At 32.2% G+C, this 25987-nt stretch overlaps 1 protein-coding gene across 1 annotated transcript; it reads right to left on the minus strand.

Annotated features, from left to right (window-relative positions):
- Positions 1–372: 372 nt before the first annotated feature.
- LOC139495058 (uncharacterized) lies at positions 373–25621 on the minus strand. The gene is made up of 3 exons (XM_071283213.1): positions 25175–25621; positions 21165–21368; positions 373–5833 (listed from the first exon to the last, which is right to left on the minus strand). Exons 1-3 carry the CDS (start codon positions 25578–25580, stop codon positions 5193–5195), a joined length of 1251 nt encoding a protein of 416 aa, XP_071139314.1. The 5' UTR covers positions 25581–25621; the 3' UTR covers positions 373–5192.
- Between the last annotated feature and the right edge of the window lie 366 nt (positions 25622–25987).

Below are 25987 nucleotides of genomic sequence, written 5' to 3' on the forward strand. Positions count from 1 at the left end.
ACTATATTTGATACCATGGTGCTATCTTGGCTGATTTTATGATGAAATGTACAGAGGCCATGGTGCTATAATTTTTGGCAGACCAGTGCTATGTTAATTTCCATTGTGCTATTTGAAATTCTAGGAAAAACTCTGGGTAATATACATCTATAAGAATGACAGTGCTATGTATAATATTCTGATTACCCGTATAGTACATGTACAAGTAAGGCTTTGCTTTGTATAATGTTTTGAATATTTGTATTGTAGATCTACAAGTTTGACTATACAATTTAGATCTTCGACTAGCAATTTCACAAATCAGTTTACAATTTGTAAGCACATTCATTTCTAGTGTGTTAAACAGAGAAATACAAGACAAGCAAAGAGACCTCAATATCCCACACCATTTTAATAATAATGATAAACAAAAAATCATACACATACATTTACATTTACATAATCTAATAAAGTGATTGAATAGTCAATAACAAATGATTAAAATAGAATAGAAATATTGTTAGGTGATGAGATGTACATACATGTAAATAAATAAACATTAAAAGAAGTAACCTTTGAAAATTCATAATTTATAATTAATATAAAAAAATGAATAAAATTTAAATATAAATTCATTAAGATTCATTAGTAAAATGAGGAAGTATAAACATGTATAAATGTAACAACAGTCAACAAACTATAATGTCTGCATTACTGGTCAAATGATCCACCTCCATAATCGTTTAGAAATTTGAGAGAGATCCATACACTTGCACACAAGTTAATGTCTGGAAACTACAAAAATGTTTTTTTTGGCCCCCAATTAATAAACTGTTGGTACCATAGCCCCCAAATTCAATCCCAACCTTCCCTATATGGTATTTAACCTTCTTTTAAAATTTTATAAAGACTCATTCACTTTAACTTAAGTTGTTGTCTGGAAACCAAATGTGTCTTCGGACGCTGACGAAAACATCATAGCATTATACAAAATCCTAAAAAATTCTGTGCGGTCTTATAAAAATTTGGAAGTACCTTTTGGGGTAAACATGTTTAATTTTGTTAGTTTGTAGATCATATAGATGTTATGAATCAATTATATCAAAGAACTCAGGCTTCAATCACAGTAAAGTATACATTTCAAAGAATCTTATTTTCAATTTCATATATATATATTCAAAGTGAAGCAAGCTTAAAATAGAACTTAGGATGGTACTGTTCTCAACCAATATCAGGTTTCTATCCTTGTTTCCCTATGCATTGTAAATAAGTACATGAATTAAACAACAACAACAAATAAATGTACAAATTGTTAAATAAGAAAAATTATAAAAAAATAATTAAATTATATGTATATAAATAATGGTAGTCATATATAGTGCCCTAAATGTTTGATTCAAGATTAAGTAAATAGTAATGATAACATTTAAAAAGTGGCTTCTACAGGTTCTAAGGAGCCTATATAGTTCACCTGGTATTTTTGTTTTTCAATATGTATTAATCAGTGCTTTGCTTTTGCGTCAATTGGCATTTCATTTGCGCCACAAACCATATTTCATTTGCGCCATTTTACTGGTAAACACAGGTATATAGTTAATTAATGTTGTTTTCTTCCATTCGCCCCAAAAAATGTGATTACAGGGTATTTACAAAGAGGATAAATGAAGAATTGTACCTGTTTGCTCTAAAAAAAAAAAAAAAAACTAAATTTATTAAAAATGATTTAAAAATATGTAATATGATTGCCAAAAAAAATGAAACAACTCTCTACAAGAAACAAAATGACATAGAAATTAACAACTATAGATCATCGTATGGCCTTTGACAATGAAAGCCCTTACCGTATAGTCGATATTAAAGGCCCCAAACTGACAAATGTAAAACAATAAGAATGAGAAAACTAACATACTATGGTAATATAAATATTTAAAGTCATAAGAAACCTCAAAATTAAAAAAAATATGCATATGTCTTTTATGACTATATGGAAAGTTTCATTATCACATATTTGTTATGAATACCTTAGGTTTTGCATATGCAATAACCTCAAAATTGCCCGGGCAAAAAAGAGATATTGATATTGTGCCCTGTTCCTAATGACGTGACGTCATTGCATACTTAACGACACGTTTGTGGTAAATTGCTCAAGATTTTACCTTTTATGTATCATTAAATTGTTATAATTGACCTTTTTTTCTCTTTTCTGCAGCATTTAAACATGTGATAAAAAGATTATAACATGACTTTTCCATATTGGCCTGGGTATCATCCCTCGACCCATATCGGCCCTCTGCTAAAGCCTTGAGGCCGATATGGGAGTCTCGGGATGATACCAGGGCCAATATGGAAAAGGGCATGTTATAATCTATACTTATACAACTTATGTACATATACTTTTTTCTGAGGAAAATTCTTTAATTTGTCCACATTTAGAAGAAGTTTACTTATTTTTAATTGCTTGCTTCCAGGAAGCAATTCGCCAACATATTTTCCGTATGCATATTGACCTGAGCGTAACCCTCCTCGTAAAAATTCGGTGATCACAGGAATACGTATGGATCTGTCATTAAAATAAACAATTATCTGTTTGTACATGTTAAACACATGTTCAATATCCATACTTTTTGTTATGTGTTTACTTTATGATGACATTCGGTAAACTTCTGCTTCAAAACATGGCATTTAATGAGAAGCCATATTTGTTAAATCATAACAGGCAGAGAAAAAAAATTGACGATTATACAATATATTTGCATAAAAAATGATAAAATCGTGCACAAAGGACTAAGTTTATGATATATACTTACATTGGAGCAAGAATAGGATAAACATTATTTTTCACCACTCACTCATTTCATATGACTTATTTATTCTCTGTTTGATTTGAAAATAATATTTCGACAAGCATGTTCATTCTAAGTTTTAATAATTGGTTTTTTTTTTGTCTTCTGGCTTTCCAAATTTTTCAGAACATATGATAACATATATGTGTGTCCATCCTAAAATACAGACTATTTTGTTTGTTTGTCTCTAAATTGACAATATTAATGTCCATCTTGACACCTCAAACTATATAATTCCAAACCTTAGTGACTCTCAGTTTTGTATTAGAAATGTGTATGAACTCCTTCAGTTCTCCAGGGGGAATATTGTAAACACAAATGTTATTCACGGATATTGAACTTTTCCTCTATACAATACATGTAAAATGGTGTAAATGAAGTTTTTATTTTTGGCGCAAATGAAATATAACATTGTGGCGCAAATGAAAGATTGGATTTTTGAAAAAAATTGGTGCAAATGCAATGCGCCCATATTAATGAGTGGCTTAAAAATGCCATTTAAATGTTCATTGTATCGGTCATATTTTCTTCAAAAGCATATAAATGCATTTTACCCATATGTTCCATTTTAGCCAGTGTCTATGTTTCTTGACATACAACATGTACAAAAAAATAAAATACAAAATTTATACTAGATTCATTTGAGAAGATTTTAAAAGTTAGAAACTTAAAAATTGTCCTTAAAGGCCATTAACTCCTTAAGGGGTCAATTGATAGTTTTGGTCGTTAAAACTTTTAGTAGATCTTACTTTGCTGAACATTTTTGCTGTTTACAGTTAATATCTATCTATAATAATATTCAAGATAATAACCAAAAAACTGCAAAATTTCCTTAAAATATCCAAGAAGATTTTTAAATATTATCAAACTTGATGAACAAATTGTGTAAAATTGTTTTAAAGGGTAATAACTCCTTAAGGGGTCAATTGACAATTTTGGTCATTTAACTTTTTTGTAGATCTTACTTTGCTGAACATTATTGCTATTTACAGTTTATATCTATCTATCTATAATAATATTCAAGATAATAACCAAAAAACTTCAAAATTTCCTTAAAACTTATCAATTTAGTGGCAGCAACCCAACAATGGTTGTTCGATTTGTCTGAAAATTTCAGGGCTGATAGATCTTGGCCAATTGAACAATTTAATGCCACGTCAGATTTGCTCAAAAAGCTTTGGTTTTTGAGATATAATCCAAAAACTGCATTTGACCCCCTATGTTCTATTTTTAGCCATGGTGGCCATGTTTGTCGACGGATACAAATTATAAACTAGATACCCTAAGGAACATTCAGTTAAAGTTTGAAGGTATTTGGCCAGTAGTTCCAGAGAAGAAGATTTTTGAAATAGATTACGACAACAACAGAAGACAAGTGATGGCATAAGCTCACATGGCGGTGAGCAAAACACTAAATATTGTTTATTGAACCATGAAAATGAGGTCATGGTCAGATGAAACCTGTCAGTCCAACATCGTCAACCTTACAATCATCCCATACACCAAATATATTTGACTAACTCCGTATAGAAAATATAGTATCTGAGATACTGACGACCATAAAATGTTACCCTTAATCCATGAAATGAGGACGTGGTCAGGTGAACCCTACCTGACGGACAGTAGACATGAGGAGAGACAAAAAAAATATACTCTGTATGGTTTTTCAATTATGAATTTACGATAAAAGTGTAATTGTATATACACTCTTATATTCGCCTAGTACATCATGTACATATTTATATACATTTTTTTACATGATTTACATTTGTACAATTACCATATTACTGATTCTCAGATTCCGACTATATATTTATACCTAAGATTTTTTCATGGATTCAAATGAACTATTCCATGGTATTCAAATATCATCATGATGATCAAGTAAAATTTATCTATTTATACAATATGAAAACAATCGATGTCTACATTAACATTAGTGTATTTCTCAATTTATTATAATCTAAATTATACTATGTTAATAAAATACATGCATAAAGTTGAGACAAGTTACACAAAAAATATTCATTCTCATTTTTAAAGAAATCAATCACTTTCTCAAAAATTTATCTGTCAATTTGAGGAACATTTTATGTCTTGAAATAATGGACATGATATTGGCCGAATTCGGCATGTACAACACCTACCCTATCCTGACAAAGACCTGTTTAAAAAACTGACTAACGATGCTAACTGAGTCTCATCTTTGTCATTTTTGTATGTTATTAACATGTATGCTTGAAGCAGCTTTTGTTATTTAACCAAAAAAAACCATAAGCATTGGAGACTAAAAACCAAATCTGGCCACACAATTAGGGCATGTGGGAGGTATCAAATTTTGTAATTCATACACTGTAATATGAATCTATTCTATAATCTTTTCATTTTGATTCCCAAGTCTTCATTATCTGCATTAACAGCAATTTTATCTTCAACTGCTCCATTTTTAGTCCAACCAGTATCCTCGTCTGATCTTTTATGTTTTTTACACAAGGTTCTAGTAACATCGTTTCTGTAATTTTCTAGGAAACTGCCAACTCTGTTGAAAAATTCTGCTTTATAATTTTTCATTGACTCTGTGATTCCTGTACCAAAAATTTTATAGTTCAATGCTAGCCAAAGTACTACTATAGTATTATAACATATTGATTTATATCCAAATAAATCCATTTGTGTTGATCCAAGAAGCACATCTTCATCACAATCGTAAGAATAGATGACTGCCTTCTTCTTTGAGATTCCAATACCCGGAACCAAACAATGTTTCAAGTTACCTTTTAGTTTATTTTCCTTTCGCTGGAGAAATGAAAAAACTATGGTTTGAGCTAAAACCTGTTGCTGATCTTTTTCATTGAAATTAGAGGATGCCTTAACCTCTGTGGAAGAAACTGATGAAGAAACTGACGAACAAACCTCTAAATCATCATCTGCTGGCATGTCTGGATAAGCCAAATCAACTGCAACACTGTTAACCAATATATCAGATCTGCCATGCCAACCATCAATCCAACCTTTTAAATTAAAAAAAAAACTGAAGAGAAAACTCAACCTTTTTTTTTTATCAACTCTAGTAATATAATTTTAACAAATCTTAAAATATTGTCTTTATAAGATATAAACACATTGTTTCAAGTGATGTCTATTCAATTTTTTTAAAACGTAATTTCAGAATGTGAGGAAAATTTTCAACTTGGATGTCACGTGTAGAATGATGTAAGGCCATGTTCACATTGACTAAACTCAGTGTTGTGTTAGTGTAATTCACATGTAAACTAAACACAATTACGTGCCCATTGATAAAACTCAATATTTACATGTAGGTGAAATCATGTTTTGGCTACATGCAGTCGATAGTCAATGTAGGCCTTGTGTGGGTTAAGTGTATACACAAAACTAGTTATTTAGAACACAAATTTTACCATGTATATCTAAAGAAGTTTTTTGAAAAAAATTGATATCCATGACCATTATTATAAATGTTCATTAACAAAATTATTTGTCTAAACTTGATATATTGCTGTTATAAAAAGAAAACACTTTAGGTAGCTTTATAGGCCCTTTATTAAGACACAAAGCATCATCATTGCCAAACAAATAATTCATTTGAAAATATCTTCCGGGATCGACTGGAGGAACACAGAAATATTTGCCACTGGTCTTTTCTCATATAGTGGGGTCGAAATATTATACTGATATTTTGTATTAAGTAATATTCTAAGGTCTTGTACCCGGCATGATGAGAAATATAAGGATAAAATAAAATACATGTGCCACTTTTATACGGATGAATATGAACCACTTTTAATTTCTTTCATACTGACGATAGGTTATAATACTAACAATGTCGTAGTCACTTATAATAAGTATCTCATAATACTGATCCATCACAATAATTAATGATGGGTTGCACTGACTCTTTTATTATTTTCATGCTATAAAACATACACACAGTAGCTATAAGCATACCATAAAGGAAGGAAATTGTACCCCAAATATAGAAACAAAATAACTTTAATCGTATCATGTGTGCACCTGAATGAATTCAGTGAAGGCATGTTGTTGTAATGAATTGAAATGTTACATCAGCGAAGATTATTTCTTTTGCATGTCTGGAACTAAATAATAAATTAATACTTGTGAGAAATCTCATAGTTTATAAGGAACAATTCTCGTTTGAATTGTTTTACATTGTCAGTTCGGGGCCTTTTAGGTGTAATACCACCAAATCATGGTACGTCACATCCGGTTGCATACGAAAGTAGGTCTAAAAAAATATTCCCTTGAATTTGACCATTGTAGGTAATTAAACCTTCATTTTATTGCAGTAAAACTATTTCTGTGTCATAAACATATGTCTTGGGTATTTCAAAACACCATTATTTTTTATTTGTGATTTCTATAGAAAATTTTGTAATCTTGAGGTTACATGGTGACTAAACCTTGTACACAGATAGAATAAGGGGAGAAATTTGATTGGTTAACTTACAATGATGGTTATTTTCTTATATGCAATGAAATGTTATGTGAAACCTTTTCTATAGAACTGGACAGGATAAAACTTAACTCATGCCAAGTATTTCTTTATTTGAAACAAAGATAAATTCTGCACAATTTTTTGAAAAGTGCAAATTTAACAAAGACTAATAGGGGAAAATCAATGGTGGTATTACACCTAATATGGGAAGCTGTACATGCACCTATAGCCTTGTGAGTAATCTCATGTGTTAAAATTTCTTGCTATTTAAGTGAAATAATACAAAAAATGAAATATTCTGAGTGGATTGAGTCTCCAAAACACATTTTATGAGAAAATTGTCTTGAAATAGGACTGTACCATGAATATTCAGTTGACAGAACAAGCCATACTAAGTGCATATATTTATTTTTTTGGAGGGGGGTGGGCTTTTTCTCCTTATTTCTTATATTTTGCTATGATATAACATTTTCCTAGGTAATACTTAAATAAATATATAGTTATAAGTAGATGAAATTATTTTTAATGTTGTAACGACAAGTTATTCACTAAAAGAGAAGCCTTTTATGTCCCTCTTTGGAACGTGGCGTAAATTTACTTTTTACGTAAGGACTTATTGAAACCTTCATGGAGACAGTAAACTTTTATATGGATTGTTCATTCTGCTAAAATGCTTCAATTACTCATTTCTTATAACATTTCCACCATAAATGATTGAAAGTTACCCCAATATTTTTATTTATTGGCCTGAAAAGTTGAAATTTTGAGGAAATGAGAGGTATAAATTGACCCAAAGAGACCTTATAAAGAAGACAAAGAGGTTTATTAGTGGTATTTTATGTTCCTAAAATCATCTTGTGTATCATTTTCAACTGTTTGTAGGCAGATAAGATAGATATTTGATCATTTATTGGTCCACACTCTATTCTATCTTGATGCGGCTTGGTTTGGATTTGTCGAAGAAATTTTGCTCGAATCGCTGTAGATGTCGTCTTTCAATATACTAGATTTTTCTCAAACTATTGAACTGATTATGACAAAACTTGACAGAAATGCTTGAAATAACCAGTATTACAAAGGGAAAAAGTCACATTCAGTTTATTGAACAAAAAGGTCTTCTTTAGGTGTAATACCACCAAATCATGGTACGTCACATCCGGTTGCATACGAAAGTAGGTCTAAAAAAATATTCCCTTGAATTTGACCATTGTAGGTAATTAAACCTTCATTTTATTGCAGTAAAACTATTTCTGTGTCATAAACATATGTCTTGGGTATTTCAAAACACCATTATTTTTTATTTGTGATTTCTATAGAAAATTTTGTAATCTTGAGGTTACATGGTGACTAAACCTTGTACACAGATAGAATAAGGGGAGAAATTTGATTGGTTAACTTACAATGATGGTTATTTTCTTATATGCAATGAAATGTTATGTGAAACTTTTTCTATAGAACTGGACAGGATAAAACTTAACTCATGCCAAGTATTTCTTTATTTGAAACAAAGATAAATTCTGCACAATTTTTTGAAAAGTGCAAATTTAACAAAGACTAATAGGGGAAAATCAATGGTGGTATTACACCTTTATAGCTGACTATGCGGTATGGGCTTTGCTCATTATTGAAAGCCGTACGGTGACCTATAGTCAGAGATGGGTCTGATTACTTTCAATGTAATTGATTAAATTACAATTACTTTGTCATTTGTACGATTAAATTAAATTAATGATTACAATTGGCAAAGTAATCATGATTACATCTGATTACAATGAATTTAATAAAGAAAACATTTTGAATAATGTGAATGAATATTTTTTTAATATATCTAGAGCATTTTTAGAAAGGATTTTGTTTGATATATTATAAAATGATAACTTCAAACTTCATCTACTTAATAAACCACAAAAGGTTACTACATAAATATACATGAACATTGTTTCACTGGTTATGACCCATTACACTTAATCATCATTGATCTCTGAATTATTTTGACTTTAATTGAATATATAGCTTTAAAAATTATGTAAAATTTTAATGGAATTGTGTAATCAAATTGTAAACATAAACAAGTACTAAAATCATTGCATTTTACATGTCCAGTCTAAATACATACACAAATTTGCTTATTTTAAACATGAAATTTGTCCAACTTACATGACTTTTAATTTAGTTCATTTGTGTAGTTGGGTCGATGCCACTGCTGGTGGACGTTTCGTCCCCGAGGGTATCACCAGCCCAGTAGTCAACACTTCGGTGTTGACATGAATATCAATAATGTGGTCATTTTTATAAATTTCCTGTTTACAAAAGTTTGAATTTTTGGAAAAACTAAGGATTTTCTTATCCCAGGCATAGATTACCTTAGATGTATTTTGCACAACTTTTTGGAATTTTGGATCCTCAATGCTCTTCAACTTTGTACTTGTTTGGCTTTATAAATATTTTGATATGAGCGTCACTGATGAGTCTTATGTAGACAAAACGCGCGTCTGGCGTACTATAAATTATAATCCTGGTACCTTTGATAACTATCGTGCTAATTAGATAAATTTCCACATGTCTGATTAATCTCTTATCATATATACTCAATTGGTAATTGCAATGAAAACAAACCTTAAGTGGTTTTCTACCTGTCAATTCAAAGTTGACAAAAATTACAATATTAACAAAAGATTATAATCAAGGGTTAAAGAAAAGTGTTTCTTGAATACAACAATTATTATTAAATATATGCACACATATAAAAATTGCGGTTTTTATCCAACGCAATCATAGGTTTGAACGTAGTTTTCAATTTTGACTCGTTTATATTTTTTATACGACCGCAAAAATTGAAAATTTTTTGGTCGTATATTGGTATGATGTTGGCGGCGTCGTCGTCCGAATACTTTTAGTTTTCGCACTCTAACTTTAGTAAAAGTGAATAGAAATCTATGAAATTTTAACACAAGGTTAATGACCACAAAAGGAAGGTTGGGATTGATTTTGGGAGTTTTGGTCCCAACATTTTAGGAATTAGGGGCCAAAAAGGGCCCAAATAAGCATTTTCTTGGTTTTCGCACTATAACTTTAGTTTAATTAAATAGAAATCTATGAAATTTTGACACAAGGTTTATGACCACAAAAGGAAGGTTGGGATTGATTTTGGGAGTTTTAGTTCAAACAATTTAGGAATTAGGGGACAAAAAAGGGCCCAAATAAGCATTATTCTTGGTTTTCGCACCATAACTGTAGTATAAGTAAATAAAAATCAATGAAATTTTGACACAAGGTGTATGACCACAAAAGGAAGGTTGGGATTGATTTTGGGAGTTGAGGTCTGAAAAGTTTAGGAATTAGGGGCCAAAAAGGGGCCCAAGTAAGCATTTTTCTTGGTTTTCGCACCATAACTTTAGTACAAGTAAATAGAAATCTATGAAATTTAAACACAAGGTTCATGACCACTGAAGGAAGGTTGGGTTTGATATTGGGAGTTTTGCTCCCAACAGTTTAGGAATAAGGGGCCCAAAGGGTCCAAAATTGAACTTTTGTTTGATGTCATCAAAAATTGAATAATTGGGGTTCTTTGATATGCCGAATCTAACTGTGTATGTAGATTCTTAATTTTTGGTCCCGTTTTTAAATTGGTCTACATTAAGGTCCAAAGGGTCCAAAATTAAACTTAGTTTGATTTTAACAAAAATTGAATCCTTGGGGTTCTTTGACATGCTGAATCTAAAAATGTACTTAGATTTTTGATTTTTGGCCCAGTTTTCAAGTTGGTCCAAATCGGGGTCCAAAATTAATAATTATTAATGGGAAATAAAGTAATAAATAATGGTTTGTTATAATTAAAAGTTTTAAAATTTTAAAACTGTTTCAAGCCAATTCCTGATAAAACCAGATGCTCCGCAGGGCGTAGCTTTATACGACCGCAGAGGTTGAACCCTGAACGGTTAGGGCAAGTATGGACACAACATTCAAGCTGGATTCAGCTCTAAATTTGGATTGTGATTAAATAGTTGACACAGCATAGGTTTCTGACACAGAATGAATGTGTTCTAATGAACTTAAAATTTTTGTTTCTCTTAGAGCAATTCACTATGCTGTTGAATATTAATCCTCTCAAAAAAATGTTTGAAGAAATTTTCTTTTTTATTTATGAAATTTCAAATGAGAAAAATTGAACCCAATTTTTTTAATCACATCCCCCTTTCCCTTATTCCAAAACTAATCTCAATTAAAATTTCTAATGGAGTTTGCAACAATAACTACTCATTTAAATACATCATAAAATATTAAGATGTAAAAAAACTGCTTGTTATCACTGAATGGTAAAGATTATTTTAATTTATCAGTTGGTAGTAAAAAGTGAATATACATTGTATATTGTATATAACAAAGATTTAAGTTGATTCTGGACAAAGAAAGATAACTCCAATTAAAAAAAAATCTTGCTATTGCACAATATTTAATGTGTTTTCCTCGGTTTTAGTTTGTTATCCCGATTTTGTTTTTTGTCCATGGATTTATGAGTTTTGAACAGCGGTATACTACTGTTGCCTTTATTTTGCAATTAGATATTTCTTGCTTACTATTCTGGACAAAGAAAGATAACTCTAATTAAAAAAAAAATTGATATTTCACAATATTGTGCAATTAGATATTTCTTGCCATTGCGCAATACTGTGCAATTGAAAAGACTTGCTATTACACAATACTTAATATAATAATTTTAGATCCTGATTTGGACCAACTTGAAAACTGGGCCCATAATAAAAAATCTAAGTACATTTTTGGATTCAGCATATCAAAGAACTTCAAGATTTCAATTTTTGTTAAAATCAGACTAAGTTAAATTTTGGACCCTTTGGACTTTAGTGTAGACCAATTTGAAAACAGGACCAAAAATGAAGAATCTACATACACAGTTAGATTTGGAATATCAAAGAACCCCATTTATTCAATTTTTGATGAAATCAAACAAAGTTTAATTTTGGACCCCGATTTGGACCAACTTGAAAACTGGGCCAATAATCAAGAATCTAAGTACATTTTTAGATTCAGCATATCAAAGAACCTAACTGATTCATTTTTTGTCAAAATCAAACTAAGTTTAATTTTGGACCCTTTGGACCTTAATGTAGACCAATTTGAAAACGGGACCAAAAGTTAAGAATCTACATACACAGTCATGACAGTTAGATTCAGCATATCAAAGAACCCCAATTATTCAATTTTGATGAAATCAAACAAAAGTTTAATTTTGGACCCTTTGGGCCCCTTATTATGTTGGGACCAAAACTTCCAAAATCAAACCCAACCTTTCTTTTATGGTCATAAACCTTGTGTTTAAATTTCATAGATTTCTATTTACTTATACTAATGTTATGGTGCGAAAACCAAGAAAAATGCTTATTTGGGTCCCTTTTTGGCCCCTAATTCCTAAACTGTTGGGACCTAAACTCCCAAAATCAATACCAACCTTCCTTTTGTAGTCATTAACATTGTGTTTAAATTTCATTGATTTCTATTTACTTAAACTAATGTTATTGTGCGAAAACCAAGAATAATGCTTATTTGGGCCCTTTTTTGGCCCCTAATTCCTAAACTGTTGAGACCAAAACTCCCAAAATCAATCCCAACCGTTCTTTTGTGGTCATAAACCTTGTGTCAAAATTTCATAGATTTCTATTAACTTAAACTAAAGTTATAGTGCGAAAACCAAGAAAATGCTTATTTGGGCCCTTTTTGGCCCCTAATTCCTAAAATGTTGGGACCAAAACTCCCAAAATCAATACCAACCTTCCTTTTGTGGTCATAAACCTTGTGTTAAAATTTCATAGATTTCCATTCACTTTTACTAAAGTTAGAGTGCGAAAACTAAAAGTATTCGGACGCCGGACGACGACGACGACGCAGACGCCAACGTGATAGCAATATACGACGAAAATTTTTTCAAAATTTGCGGTCGTATAAAAAGTCAACTAATCTAAATTGTTGATTAATTATACAGATGATTATTGGAAATTTATCAAGTAAATTATCATATGATTATAGGCCTTACAAATACCTTTTATATATTCGTATTTATATTCACATTTCATTTCTTTTAAGATCTTGTTAATCCATACTTTTCAGATATAGTTTACAGAATCACTTTATGTAATGTAGATCAAAAGTAATTAGCAATAAATAAATCTATCATCCTTATAAATATCAATCATCTAATACACACATTTGTGTATTCCATTATGAGGTCAAATACTTGTGTATTAAGAATTAGATGCATATTGAGTGGTCTGTATAAATATGTAAGACTGAGGTTGATAGGTAATGTGGTCAATTTGATTGGCAGTTAAGGAGGTGGGGCCTTGTAATTAAAGGTTCACCTTGTCTCTGATTGTTTAGTGATAATGACAGTTGTCAATCATACTAGTATTGAATCAATACCAAAGTATCTAATCAAAATGTTTTTTTTTTAAAAAGCCTGCACATCAACACATCTTAATGACATACATTCTAGAATGAACTGCTCCAATAATATACCCATTTTTTCATAGTTTATTTGTGTATTATGTGCACATACATGATAACCATAGGGAACTATATTTCAGTGTGAATACATTTAGTACTTTTTTTTAAACTTTTTTATTTTTTTTTAACAGTAGCTAACCTGTCCTGTTGTTAAGGAGGCCAGTGCCTAAGTAAAGATTTAGAACAAGTTCTAATCTTTCCAAAAATTATGAGCTTATCTGAGACCAGATGCACTATGCTGTGGAATATCAATTGCCTTAAAACAAATATTTGAAGAAAAATTCTTTTTAATTTCTGAAATCTGAAATGAGAAAAATTTTACCTGCTCCCAATTTTTTTTCACCTCCCCCATTTTCTTATTCCAAAAAATTTCTGAATTCAAATTTCTAATTGAGTTGGCAACAACAACTTCTCATTTAAATACATCATAAAATAAGAAAATATAAAATGACATACAGTCATGGTTAAAATTAATATTAATTAACAGTAACTTTAAATAATAAATTTACTACTTCACATCAGAAGATAACCTTTTCTTAATACATAATTTTCAAGCAGTGTAAGGGAGGTAATCAAGTAATCAAACATATATAACAGTGTTCTTTAAATTTTAATTGGTTTACCTCCCCTTCACTGCTTTTAAATTGTCAAAATTGTCCTTCAACCAGAAAAAAACTTTTTTGCCCCTAATTGCTAAATGATTTGAGCCATAACCCCCCTAACCATCCCTTTGTAGTATGGAAACGTGTAGTATAGTTTCAGAGAGATCCATACACTAAAACACAAGTTATTGTCTGTAAACTAGAAAAATGCTTCTTTTTGGCCCTTTTTTGGTCCCTTATTTCTTAATGTTCAGAGACAGTGGTCTCATTAGCCTAAAATAGAAGGGTGCAGCTCAGTGTTCTCCCCAGAAATTTTGGATAGCATCACATTTGGCGTAAAAAAATTAATTGTATTTTTTTTCAATGTAATTTATCGTGTCGTGGCAACGCTTTATTTCCCTTATGTTATGTATTATATTGTTTGTATGCTATAGGCCCTTATTTGGTAAATAAATTATTCTATTCCACCCTATTCTTTGTTTTTATATTGTTGAATTCATAACTGAGAATACAGTTAAACTATAACCATGATAACAGTATTTTCAGTTTATGTTTTCTATATTCATTTATAGTTCCAGAATTATTTTTTTCCTCTTAGTCTAAATAAAAATATATGGTTCCAGTTACCCTACCTATACCCAGCTAAATGAATGAATGGTTTATTATAGTGCAACCTGTATAGATACAATTACACTAAATATGTAGGAAAAAACATGGGTTCTTAATAAAAAATTTGAATAGAAAAAATTCTTTATCATGTCTTTGAAACATATTGGTTCATGGTCCCAGTTGTTTCTTTTTACAAAATGATATATTTTTAACAAAGTTATCTACAAGTAGTCTGTTAATGCTTAGTTTTCTCTTTATGTATCATTGTTTTCTGTCTACTGTGCCATTTGTGCATATGTAGTTATTAATGTAAAATGCGGATTTTTGTCATATCTGGTCCGGTTCCGATCAGTAGTTTACACTAAAATATTAAATTATGCGTATGTGGCTGTAGATGCAAATGTATGGACAACTGCTTCAAAGTAGAGTATATAAATAGAAAACTGTGCTATGCTTTACATACCAAAAGAAATGAACTTTTGAAAGCTCTACCGTCAAACAAACGAAAGGGCCATTGAATGTAGCCAACATTCACCCCACGGGCGTAGATTTTTGCTTTTTTTGAATACCGAAGACCCCTGTAAATATAGTCCGGTAAATATATATTGTGAACTTTTAAACCGATTCTGAAAAGAAGTGCTCCTTGAAGGAGGGAATTCCTTACACAGATACAGATACAGAATGGCCGCAGAAAGCAATGAAAAATACGAAAATAAACAATGTTTGACAAGATATTTGGAATGAATATGGCGTTTTTAATGCATTAAATGGATGAAACATATGCACAAGCAAATTTTGATCACTTTCTATAGAAAGTACAAAACTTATTTTGCCCATGGCCAAAATCAAAATTTTCACTCTCGATTTAATAGGAAGAGAAAGAAAGTAGACTAATATATCAAAAGTTGTAAAAAGCTAAGACTCAACCTCATTTTAAATGAGAAAAATTGTTTGTTTCTTTGAAATTTCATTTAGCAAACATATATTTCGATTTTTTTATGATTTTCTGATAACGTTTTCTCCTTGTCGAAATTTGCCGATTGCAAACCATGTGGTATCAATCATGTCAAACTGACAGCTTGGGGTATTCGTATCCAAACAGTTATCACCCAAAGGGCAATTAACACCTATTTAACCATTCTAAATTGCCTCTATTGTCCGACTTGAAGGGATTACAATTAAAAGTGATATATTTTTTTTATGATCATAAGTGGTAATTAGATGAAAGTTCAAAATTTAGGAACGAGAAAAATAACATCCTGAAAATAATTATAGCGTCACGGGAAGAAATATAGCGTCGCGGTACCGCGACGCTAAAACGGCCTGGGGAGAACACTGGGTGCTGTGCCCTGAGTGCCCTCATCATCGCCCTTTTGCTCTGACGCCTCTTCCAAAAAATCCTTGTGCCATTTTGGCAATGTACTGGCTTTTGTCTCATCAATTTCTTATCATAAAGTAACCAGATGCTCCGCAGGGCGTAGCTTTATACGACCGCAGAGGTTGAACCCTGAACGGTTGGGGCAAGTATGGACACAACATTCAAGCTGGATTCAGCTCTAAATTTGGATTGTGATTAAATAGTTGACACAGCATAGGTTTCTGACACAGAATGAATGTGTTCTAATGAACTTAAAATTTTTGTTTTCTCTTAGAGCAATTCACTATGCTGTTGAATATTAATCCTCTCAAAACAAGAATGTGTCCTCAGTACACGAATGCCCCACTCGCACTATCATTTTCCATGTTCAGTGGACCGTGAAATTGGGGTAAAAACTCTAATTTGGCATTAAAATTAGAAAGATCATATCATAGGGGACATGTGTACTAAGTTTGAAGTCGATTGGACTTAAACTTCATCAAAAACTACCTTGACCAAAAACTTTAACCTGAAGCGGGACAGACGGACGGACGAACGGATTGACGAACGAATGGACAGACGGACTGACGCACAGACCAGAAAACATAATGCCCCTCTACTATCGTAGGTGGGCATAAAAATGTTTGAAGAAATTTTCTTTTTTATTTATGAAATTTCAAATGAGAAAAATTGAACCCAATTTTTTTAATCACATCCCCCTTTCCCTTATTCCAAAACTAATCTCAATTAAAATTTCTAATGGAGTTTGCAACAATAACTACTCATTTAAATACATCATAAAATATTAAGATGTAAAAAAAACTGCTTGTTATCACTGAATGTTATTTATTATAATTTATCAGTTGGTAGTAAAAAGTGAATATACATTGTATATTGTATATAACAAAGATTTAAGTTGATTCTGGACAAAGAAAGATAACTCCAATTAAAAAAAAATCTTGCTATTGCACAATATTTTGCAATTAGATATTTCTTGCTTACTATTCTGGACAAAGAAAGATAACTCTAATTAAAAAAAAATTTGCTATTTCACAATATTGTGCAATTAGATATTTCTTGCCATTGCGCAATACTGTGCAATTGAAAAGACTTGCTATTGCACAATACTTAATATAATAATTTTAGATCCTGATTTGGACCAACTTGAAAACTGGGCCCATAATAAAAAATCTAAATACATTTTTGGATTCAGCATATCAAAGAACCCCAAGATTTCAATTTTTGTTGAAATCAGACTAAGTTTAATTTTGGACCCTTTGGACTTTAGTGTAGACCAATTTGAAAACAGGACCAAAAATGAAGAATCTACATACACAGTTAGATTTGGTATATCAAAGAACCCCATTTATTCAATTTTTGATGAAATCAAACAAAGTTTAATTTTGGACCCCGATTTGGACCAACTTGAAAACTGGGCCAATAATCAAGAATCAAAGTACATTTTTAGATTCAGCATATCAAAGAACCTAACTGATTCATTTTTTGTCAAAATCAAACTAAGTTTAATTTTGGACCCTTTGGACCTTAATGTAGACCAATTTGAAAACGGGACCAAAAGTTAAGAATCTACATACACAGTCATGACAGTTAGATTCGGCATATCAAAGAACCCCAATTATTCAATTTTGATGAAATCATATGAAATCAAACAAAGTTTAATTTTGGACCCTTTGGGCCCCTTATTCTGTTGGGACCAAAACTCCCAAAATCAATACCAACCTTCCTTTTATGGTCATAAACCTTGTGTTTAAATTTCATAGATTACTATTTACTTATACTAACGTTATGGTGCGAAAACCAAGAAAAATGCTTATTTGGGTCCCTTTTTGGCCCCTAATTCCTAAACTGTTGGGACCTAAACTCCCAAAATCAATACCAACCTTCCTTTTGTAGTCATTAACATTGTGTTTAAATTTCATTGATTTCTATTTACTTAAACTAAAGTTATTGTGCGAAAACCAAGAATAATGCTTATTTGGGCCCTTTTTTGGCCCCTAATTCCTAAACTGTTGTAACCTAAACTCCCAAAATCAATCCCAACCGTTCTTTTGTGGTCATAAACCTTGTGTCAAAATTTCATAGATTTCTATTAACTTAAACTAAAGTTATAGTGCGAAAACCAAGAAAATGCTTATTTGGGCCCTTTTTGGCCCCTAATTCCTAAAATGTTGGGACCAAAACTCCCAAAATCAATACCAACCTTCCTTTTGTGGTCATAAACCTTGTGTTAAAATTTCATAGATTTCCATTCACTTTTACTAAAGTTAGAGTGCGAAAACTAAAAGTATTCGGACGCCGGACGACGACGACGACGACGACGACGACGACGACGACGACGACGACGACGACGACGACGCCGACGCCAACGTGATAGCAATATACGACGAAAAAATTTTCAAATTTTGCGGTCGTATAAAAACCGTTAGCAACGTCCGGGGATATGGGTTAGCAACACCCAGGGGCTATGGGTTTAGTAACGACGTGCTTTAACCAATCAAAATCCCAGATATATACTAAGCCGGGGGTAATTACATATATATGACACCTGGTGATTGCCACCAGGGTAATCATGTCATTATAATCAATTACATTGGATAAGACTTCAAAGGTGTTAATAACTACATATAGGTAATTTAGTTAAGACAATGTACCTTGTCAAATTGAATATAAATTTGATAAACGTGTCAGTGAGTGTTTTTATCTTGGGTCTGTATTTTCCATCTCCAAGTCACAATGGAAGAGTGTAAAAATGAACTTTCATGACTTTAGAATAGAATTTAACTTAATAAGTCATCAAAATACAACTTTGCTTTAACAGAAACTCCTTCCATCTTAACTTCATCATAAACATGTTGGAAATTAACTTTGGAGTTACTTCCCCTGAGTTAGCTTAATACAAATTTGTGCTCCTAAAATATTATCTATCATTGAAAATAGGAATTTTAAGTACCAATTGAATACAAAATTATATAAGAATGTTACCTTAACAATGCTTAAGGATCAAAACTGTCTTTGAAAAAACAAAAAAAAATATATTGCAATTTGTTTCGATAATCATACTTTTACCAATTGATCCATGTTCTATCTAGACATTGTCAATTTAATTCACATACTCAATGTCAGTTTAAAGTCCTTCAAAATTGGGTTAGGTGAAGTTAAACTATACTAAATAATTCCTTAACACAGAAATGATTATACATGTAATTTAGAGGGCCAAACTCTAGCTGAATATTTTAAATAAGACAACTCAAAAATATGAGACGTTTTGTTTATACTGGGTTTGTTTTTGGTAAGGGTTGGGGTGGGGGTATACTAAGTTTATTTTGACTCTTTTGGTTAATGGTGATAAGATGTGGTACAATGTCAGAGAGATCCGTACTCTTAAACACAAGTTATCGCCTCAAAACTAGAAAAAAGCTTGATTGTGGCCTTTTTTTAGCCCCTGAATACTGCATGAATTGAGCAATTACCCCCAAACTCAATCCCAGCCTTCCTTTTGTGATATGGAAACTTGTGACACAATATCAGAGACATCCATAAACACACAAGTTGTTGTCAAGAAACAACAAAAATGCTTGTTTTTGGCCCCTTTGTAGTCCTTAATTCCTAAACTATTGGCACCATAACCCTCAAAATTGATCAAATAAAATTGAGAATGGAAATGGGGAATGTATCAAAGAGACAACAACCCGACCATAGAAAAAACAACAGCAGAAGGTCACCAACAGGTCTTCAATGTAACGAGAAATTCCCGCACCCGGAGGCGTCCTTCAGCTGGCCCCTAAACAAATATATACTAGTTCAGTGATAATGAACGCCATACTAATTTCCAAATTGTACACAAGAAACTAAAATTAAAATAATACAAGACTAACAAAGACCAGAGGCTCCTGACTTGGGACAGGCACAAAAATGCGGCGGGGTTAAACATGTTTATGAGATCTCAACCCTCCCCCTATACCTCTAGCCAATGTAGAAAAGTAAACGTATAACAATACGTAAATTTAAAATTCAATTCAAGAGAAGTCTGAGTGATGTAACCATAGAAAATAAACAAAATGACAATTATACATAAATAACAATAGACTACTAGCAGTTAACTGACATGCAAGCTCTAGACTTCAATTAAACTGATTGAAAGATTATGATTTCATCATATGAATATCAGGCACAATCCTTCCCATTAGGAACCTTCTTCTTGTGGTATTAAACATTGAGGTATAATTTCAGAGCAATTGAAATTCTTATAGACAAGTTATTATACTGAAAGTAGAAAAATGCTTGTTTTGGCCCCTTTAGCATGTTTAGGGCCCCTTATTCCTAAACGGTTGGGACAATCATCCCCAAAATCAATCCCAACCTTCCTTTTGTGGTATTGAACTTTCCTATTGAATTTCATAGAAATCCAATGACTTAAACTCAAGTTATAGTCCGGAAACCAAATGTGTCTTTGGACAACATCATACCATAATACGATGCAAGAAAAAAATTTGTAGGTCATATAAAAATGTCCTCCCTTTTTCCTGACGTAAATACAGCAGTAACCCTTTTCTTGTGGTATATAATTTCATAGAGATCCAACAACGTCTAGACAGGTGTCAGAAACTTATTCAGGGCAAACCGAAGCAATTTTAGTTCATACATAAATGGCATTCATCAAACTTGTGAAAATGACATGATGGACAATGAATTGAATTATTAAACATGCAATGTACCAATTTGATTCATAATATAACAATAGGAAATTTATGTACACTTACCAAATGAAGTGTCACCCAAGCTTCCATTGATTCTTTCACCTGTCTTGCATGGACATTGTGGAAGGATTTTTTTTAAACCATCATAATAATCATCAATTGTGTAACTGTCAGCCACTGTTAGAGGTAATAATAAATGTTGTGCTACTCTGACTGCCCACTGGGCTTCATCACACTTTTCACTTTCCAGTAATGCTGAATCATGATCTGGGGATAAGTTAAAACAAAATATCAAAATAATTTAACAAAGAAATTTTCATATGTTTCAGTTGGGACAGCAGTCTCTGCACCCAAAACAAATGTGAAATATGAAAGTCAATGTGACTTACTACCAGTGGGAAGATCCGAGCCTGTATATGGAAGATCACAGTTTATTTGAACCCCCGATTTATGTACATGTATTATACTTTTTATCATCAAAAGTTGTAAATGTAAATGAGATGTAACAATGTTAATACAACTGTATACATGAACCACTAAAAAAACATCGACTTATCATAAATCATTCCCTTTAAACAAACGTACAAACAAAAATTAACTTTTAAACTATATAAAAGTCAATGAACTTTTATTAGGGGTGATGCTTTATAATCTTTATGGAAATAAGACTTGTAAATACCAATTAATAAAATCCATACCAAATACCCTTCACTTGCATTAGCAGTTCATCTTATCACAAACTAATACATACATGTATTTTTACCTTCACCTATAATGGTTTACTTTTATAAATTGTTATTTGAATGGAGGGTTGTCTCATTGGCACTCATACCACATCCTCCTATATCTACATGTATGTACAAACTAAGCAAATGTTTCAAAGTTAATTGACCATGACTGAGGGGCAGGGCCATATATTCTCCATGGAAATAGGATGTACAAATGTTTATACAACTGAATACCAATTATCATTTTCCTACCACTAATGGTACCCCTTGAACCGACCTAATCACAAACTAATATACATGTACATGTAAACAAAGCAAAGTTTCCAAAGTCAATAGACCATGACTAAGGGGGCAGAGCTAAATAATCTCAAAGGAAATGAGATTTGCCAATGCTTATACAACTGCATACCAAATATCATTGAACCGCCACTAGTAGCTATATAGTTCCCCATAAACTCACCTAATCACAAACAAATACATGTAAACTAAGCAAAAGCTTCAAAGTCATTAGACCATGACTGAGGGGGCAGGGCCAAATAATCTATATGGCTATGAGATATGCCAATGTTTATTCAACTGCCTACCAAATATCTTTGACCTACCACTTGTGGTTCACCATAAACTAGACCTTATTATCACAAACTAATACATTGTTGATGCTGCCAGCGACGTGGGAAAAAGCATATGTACATGTACCAGTACAGTATGTATGTATGCTTTTTTACTCTGTCAAGCAATTATGAAAGACAACTATGGCTAATTATTTTTCAATTGTTAAGTATCATGTGTATATTCATGGTTCTGTATGTGTTGCTTGTAGTCGTTTTTTCCCGTTTTGTATCGTATTCGTTGACATAGGGTTTTTAAACATATTTTCATTTCATTTCTTCAAGTTTGTTTTTGTTTTAATTATGTCACCCGATCGACAATGTCGGGTGACATATTGCTTTTCCTCTGTTTCTTTTTATGGCACCCTCAACGGAGTTGGGGTGACGTATTGTTATTCTACGTTTCTTTTTATGGCACCCTCAACAGAGTTGGGGTGACATATTGTTATTCTACGTTTCTTTTTTTTCTTATTTTTCTTCTTGCAACAAATTTTGTCCAGGTGATTTCTTGAAATCCAATGGACCAATGTTGATGGAACTCTACTATAGTAAGGACCCCCAAATGCAGAGTTGCAGTAAGCATGGAATGGTTCAAGATGGCCGCCGTTGCCATGGAAACTGGGGCCAAGTTTTGCATTGACCCTATGGAAAAATGCATAAAATCAGCATTTTCTCAGAGAGTAGTGCACCAAAGTAAATGAAACTGTATTGATATATAACATGACATGTGACAATGAGATGTCTGCTTTTAGAATTTTGGAATTATCTACTGTAACCATGGTTGCAGCACAAATGTTCAAAATTTCCCAAAAAAAATAAGTGCTGCAAACTGGATGAAACTTTACAGGAATAGTGACTGACATGTGCGGAGTTGCATTTTGAAGTTGGAATTTCCAAAATGGCCGCCGTAACCATGGAAACAGCAAAATTGTCCAAAATTTCAAAATGCTTCAAACTTAATGAAATTTTGCAAAAATGATAACTTGCAAGGGTAGATGCCTTCTTTGACTTTGGAATTTCCAAAAATGGCTGCCGCTCGCCTGGCAATGGGGGGACGAGGGTGCCATCCGTTATTGCTAGCAATTACAAATCTAGTTTTTCTTATTATTTTTTTTCTTGCAACAAATTTTGTCCAGGTGATTTCTCGAAAACGATTTCATGTGTTTGCATGTACATCCATTGATTAGCCGAATTAAGTGCAAAATAAATATGTTTTAGTTTGACAGTCACATGCAATTAATTTCTATATTGACCACACAATATTCAGTCATGTTGAGTTCTGAAATTTATATTTACCGTTATACTAGTAAATTGAAATTCATAAGTACCCCCTTTTAAGTTTGAAGATTCTTAAATTGTGACTTTTCTTATCTTTTTTATCTGCCTGTCATGCCTGTGTAAGATGAATATTGTACGTATTTGTTGTCCTGTTTCACGTCTGAAAGTTTGAGGTAAAATATAACTAAAAAAAGATCGCTCCATTGTTCTCCCATATCAATTACTACTCATGATAATTTACAGGAGTGCTATACATTGTAATGCTGAGGCTCCAGTGAGGATACAGTTGCATTTGTAATTAAGCCATTTGAATAAATTGTTACCTTTCATTATTTGGGGGATGTAATCTTAACATTATAACACATTTGTACATGTAGTATATTACAAGACGCCGTATAAAACACAAGTTATTATTTTGCAATTTGCCCTACTACATGATACAAGTTACTGTACAACAAACAAACATTGTTTAGGTCATATTTTTTTAAAAACATCTTAGGGAATTTCAGTAAATGTAGTATCATAAGGCAAAAAAACTATATATGTCTGTTTCCTATTTCCCGACCAACCCCGACTCAAACCCCCGACCCTGAATCTTTTTTATTCAATTCCTGAAAAAAATCGTTTCCGGTCTGATCCAGATCTGTATCTTTAAACTGTCAATTGCAAACCTTTATTAGGCAGCTCTCCATGGTTTTCCGTAAAAAACATTCAACAGGGTCCTCCTATTTTCAATGCATAGGATGGCATTTTTATCTTACTACAAGGTGCTGGCATTTGTTTATTCATACAGCCAACAAACTTGTTGCTGTCAACAAATGCGCAGCCATTAAAACGGGTTATGTAATGAAAGAGACGGTTATGGAAAAAATACGTAGTTTTTTCGGAAATTTCGGAAATCCTCTAATAAAAGTTTAGGGTCGGGATTTGGGCTGGAAAAAAATAGGGTAGGTTGGGTAATCAGAAACACACATATTTTTTGTTTTGGCCTTAAGTGTTTCAGCAGCACACACCTAAATAAGTATTTTTTGATAAGTTTAATATATGATATTTATGATGAGATGAGAAATCATATGCGACAATCCAAGATGAGAGGTCAGTAGACGCCTTTGGCTTATGTAACGACCAGAAGATAAAGGTATAAAGGTACAAAAAAACTTAAATACGACCCCAGTTCCCGGGCTAGGCAATTCTACTAACCATGGGTTTTTATTGTAGGGCACCAATGTTGCCAGAGAGCATGAATTTCATTACAAAATTGCCTGTCTTCATCAGGATTCCAAACTGGGACCTCTGTGTCACAAGGCAGCATGTTCAACCACTGAGCTAGAAGAAGTACTTAGTTACTTTAGTATCTGCAACATATACTACATTGTACTAGGGGAACCAATCCCATCACACTAGCCCTTTGAATTTAAGTGTGTACATATAATTTTACATGCATATTTATTTAACTCACCCTGAAGTAAGAAATTCAACAATTTTCTTAAAGCTTCTCTTTGTTCTCCATCTACCGGAACTTCCGGGTTTGGAGCCAGGAATTTCTTTAAAATGTAAATACCATTTTTAAAAATAGACCCAGCTGCATAAAGACGGGCGAGCGGCTTTTTATCAGTCCTTTCTTTTTCATACATCTTAACTTTACAAGATGCACGCGAGAATCCCTCACTGAGAAGAGCATTGGTCTGCATTACTTTTAATATCCGAAAAACCATATCTGAAGATCCTCGACACAAAGACGTATATGCCTCCTCTAATAACTCTCTCTCAATTTCCTTCTTTAAAAAATCCCTAAAAAACGAGTCCGAGTCATCTATCTTTTGACGTTTAACCCTCGTGGTTTCACCTGCTCCTTCTTCCGACATATTTAATTCAGCGCCCTCTAATCGGTAATAGGTCCGTTCGCCCTAGGTTCGTTCGGTATCGGGTCCGTTCGTCCTGAGTTCGCTCGCCCACATATATCATTGTATATTTAGAGTCCGTTCGTCCTGGGCTCGTTCTCCATACTTCAATAAACAAAAAAATATAAATATTAAGAATATTAACGTTTTATAAACTTATTCAACTATGTATATGGTATAAATTCTCGAAATTCATTAAAACACATGGGAACTAGTCAGCTTGGAATGAATCAGTAAAAACAATGATGTATGAAATTGTAAAACATAAAAAAAATGGATTTATATTATTAAACTTCATATAAACTGGGACTATTATATAGTTAGTATTACGGATATAAAATTGACTGACTAGAATTTAGATTGTTAACAAA

The sequence above is a fragment of the Mytilus edulis genome, chromosome 11 (genome assembly GCF_963676685.1).
Source record: "Mytilus edulis chromosome 11, xbMytEdul2.2, whole genome shotgun sequence".
Taxonomy (NCBI): domain Eukaryota; kingdom Metazoa; phylum Mollusca; class Bivalvia; order Mytilida; family Mytilidae; genus Mytilus; species Mytilus edulis.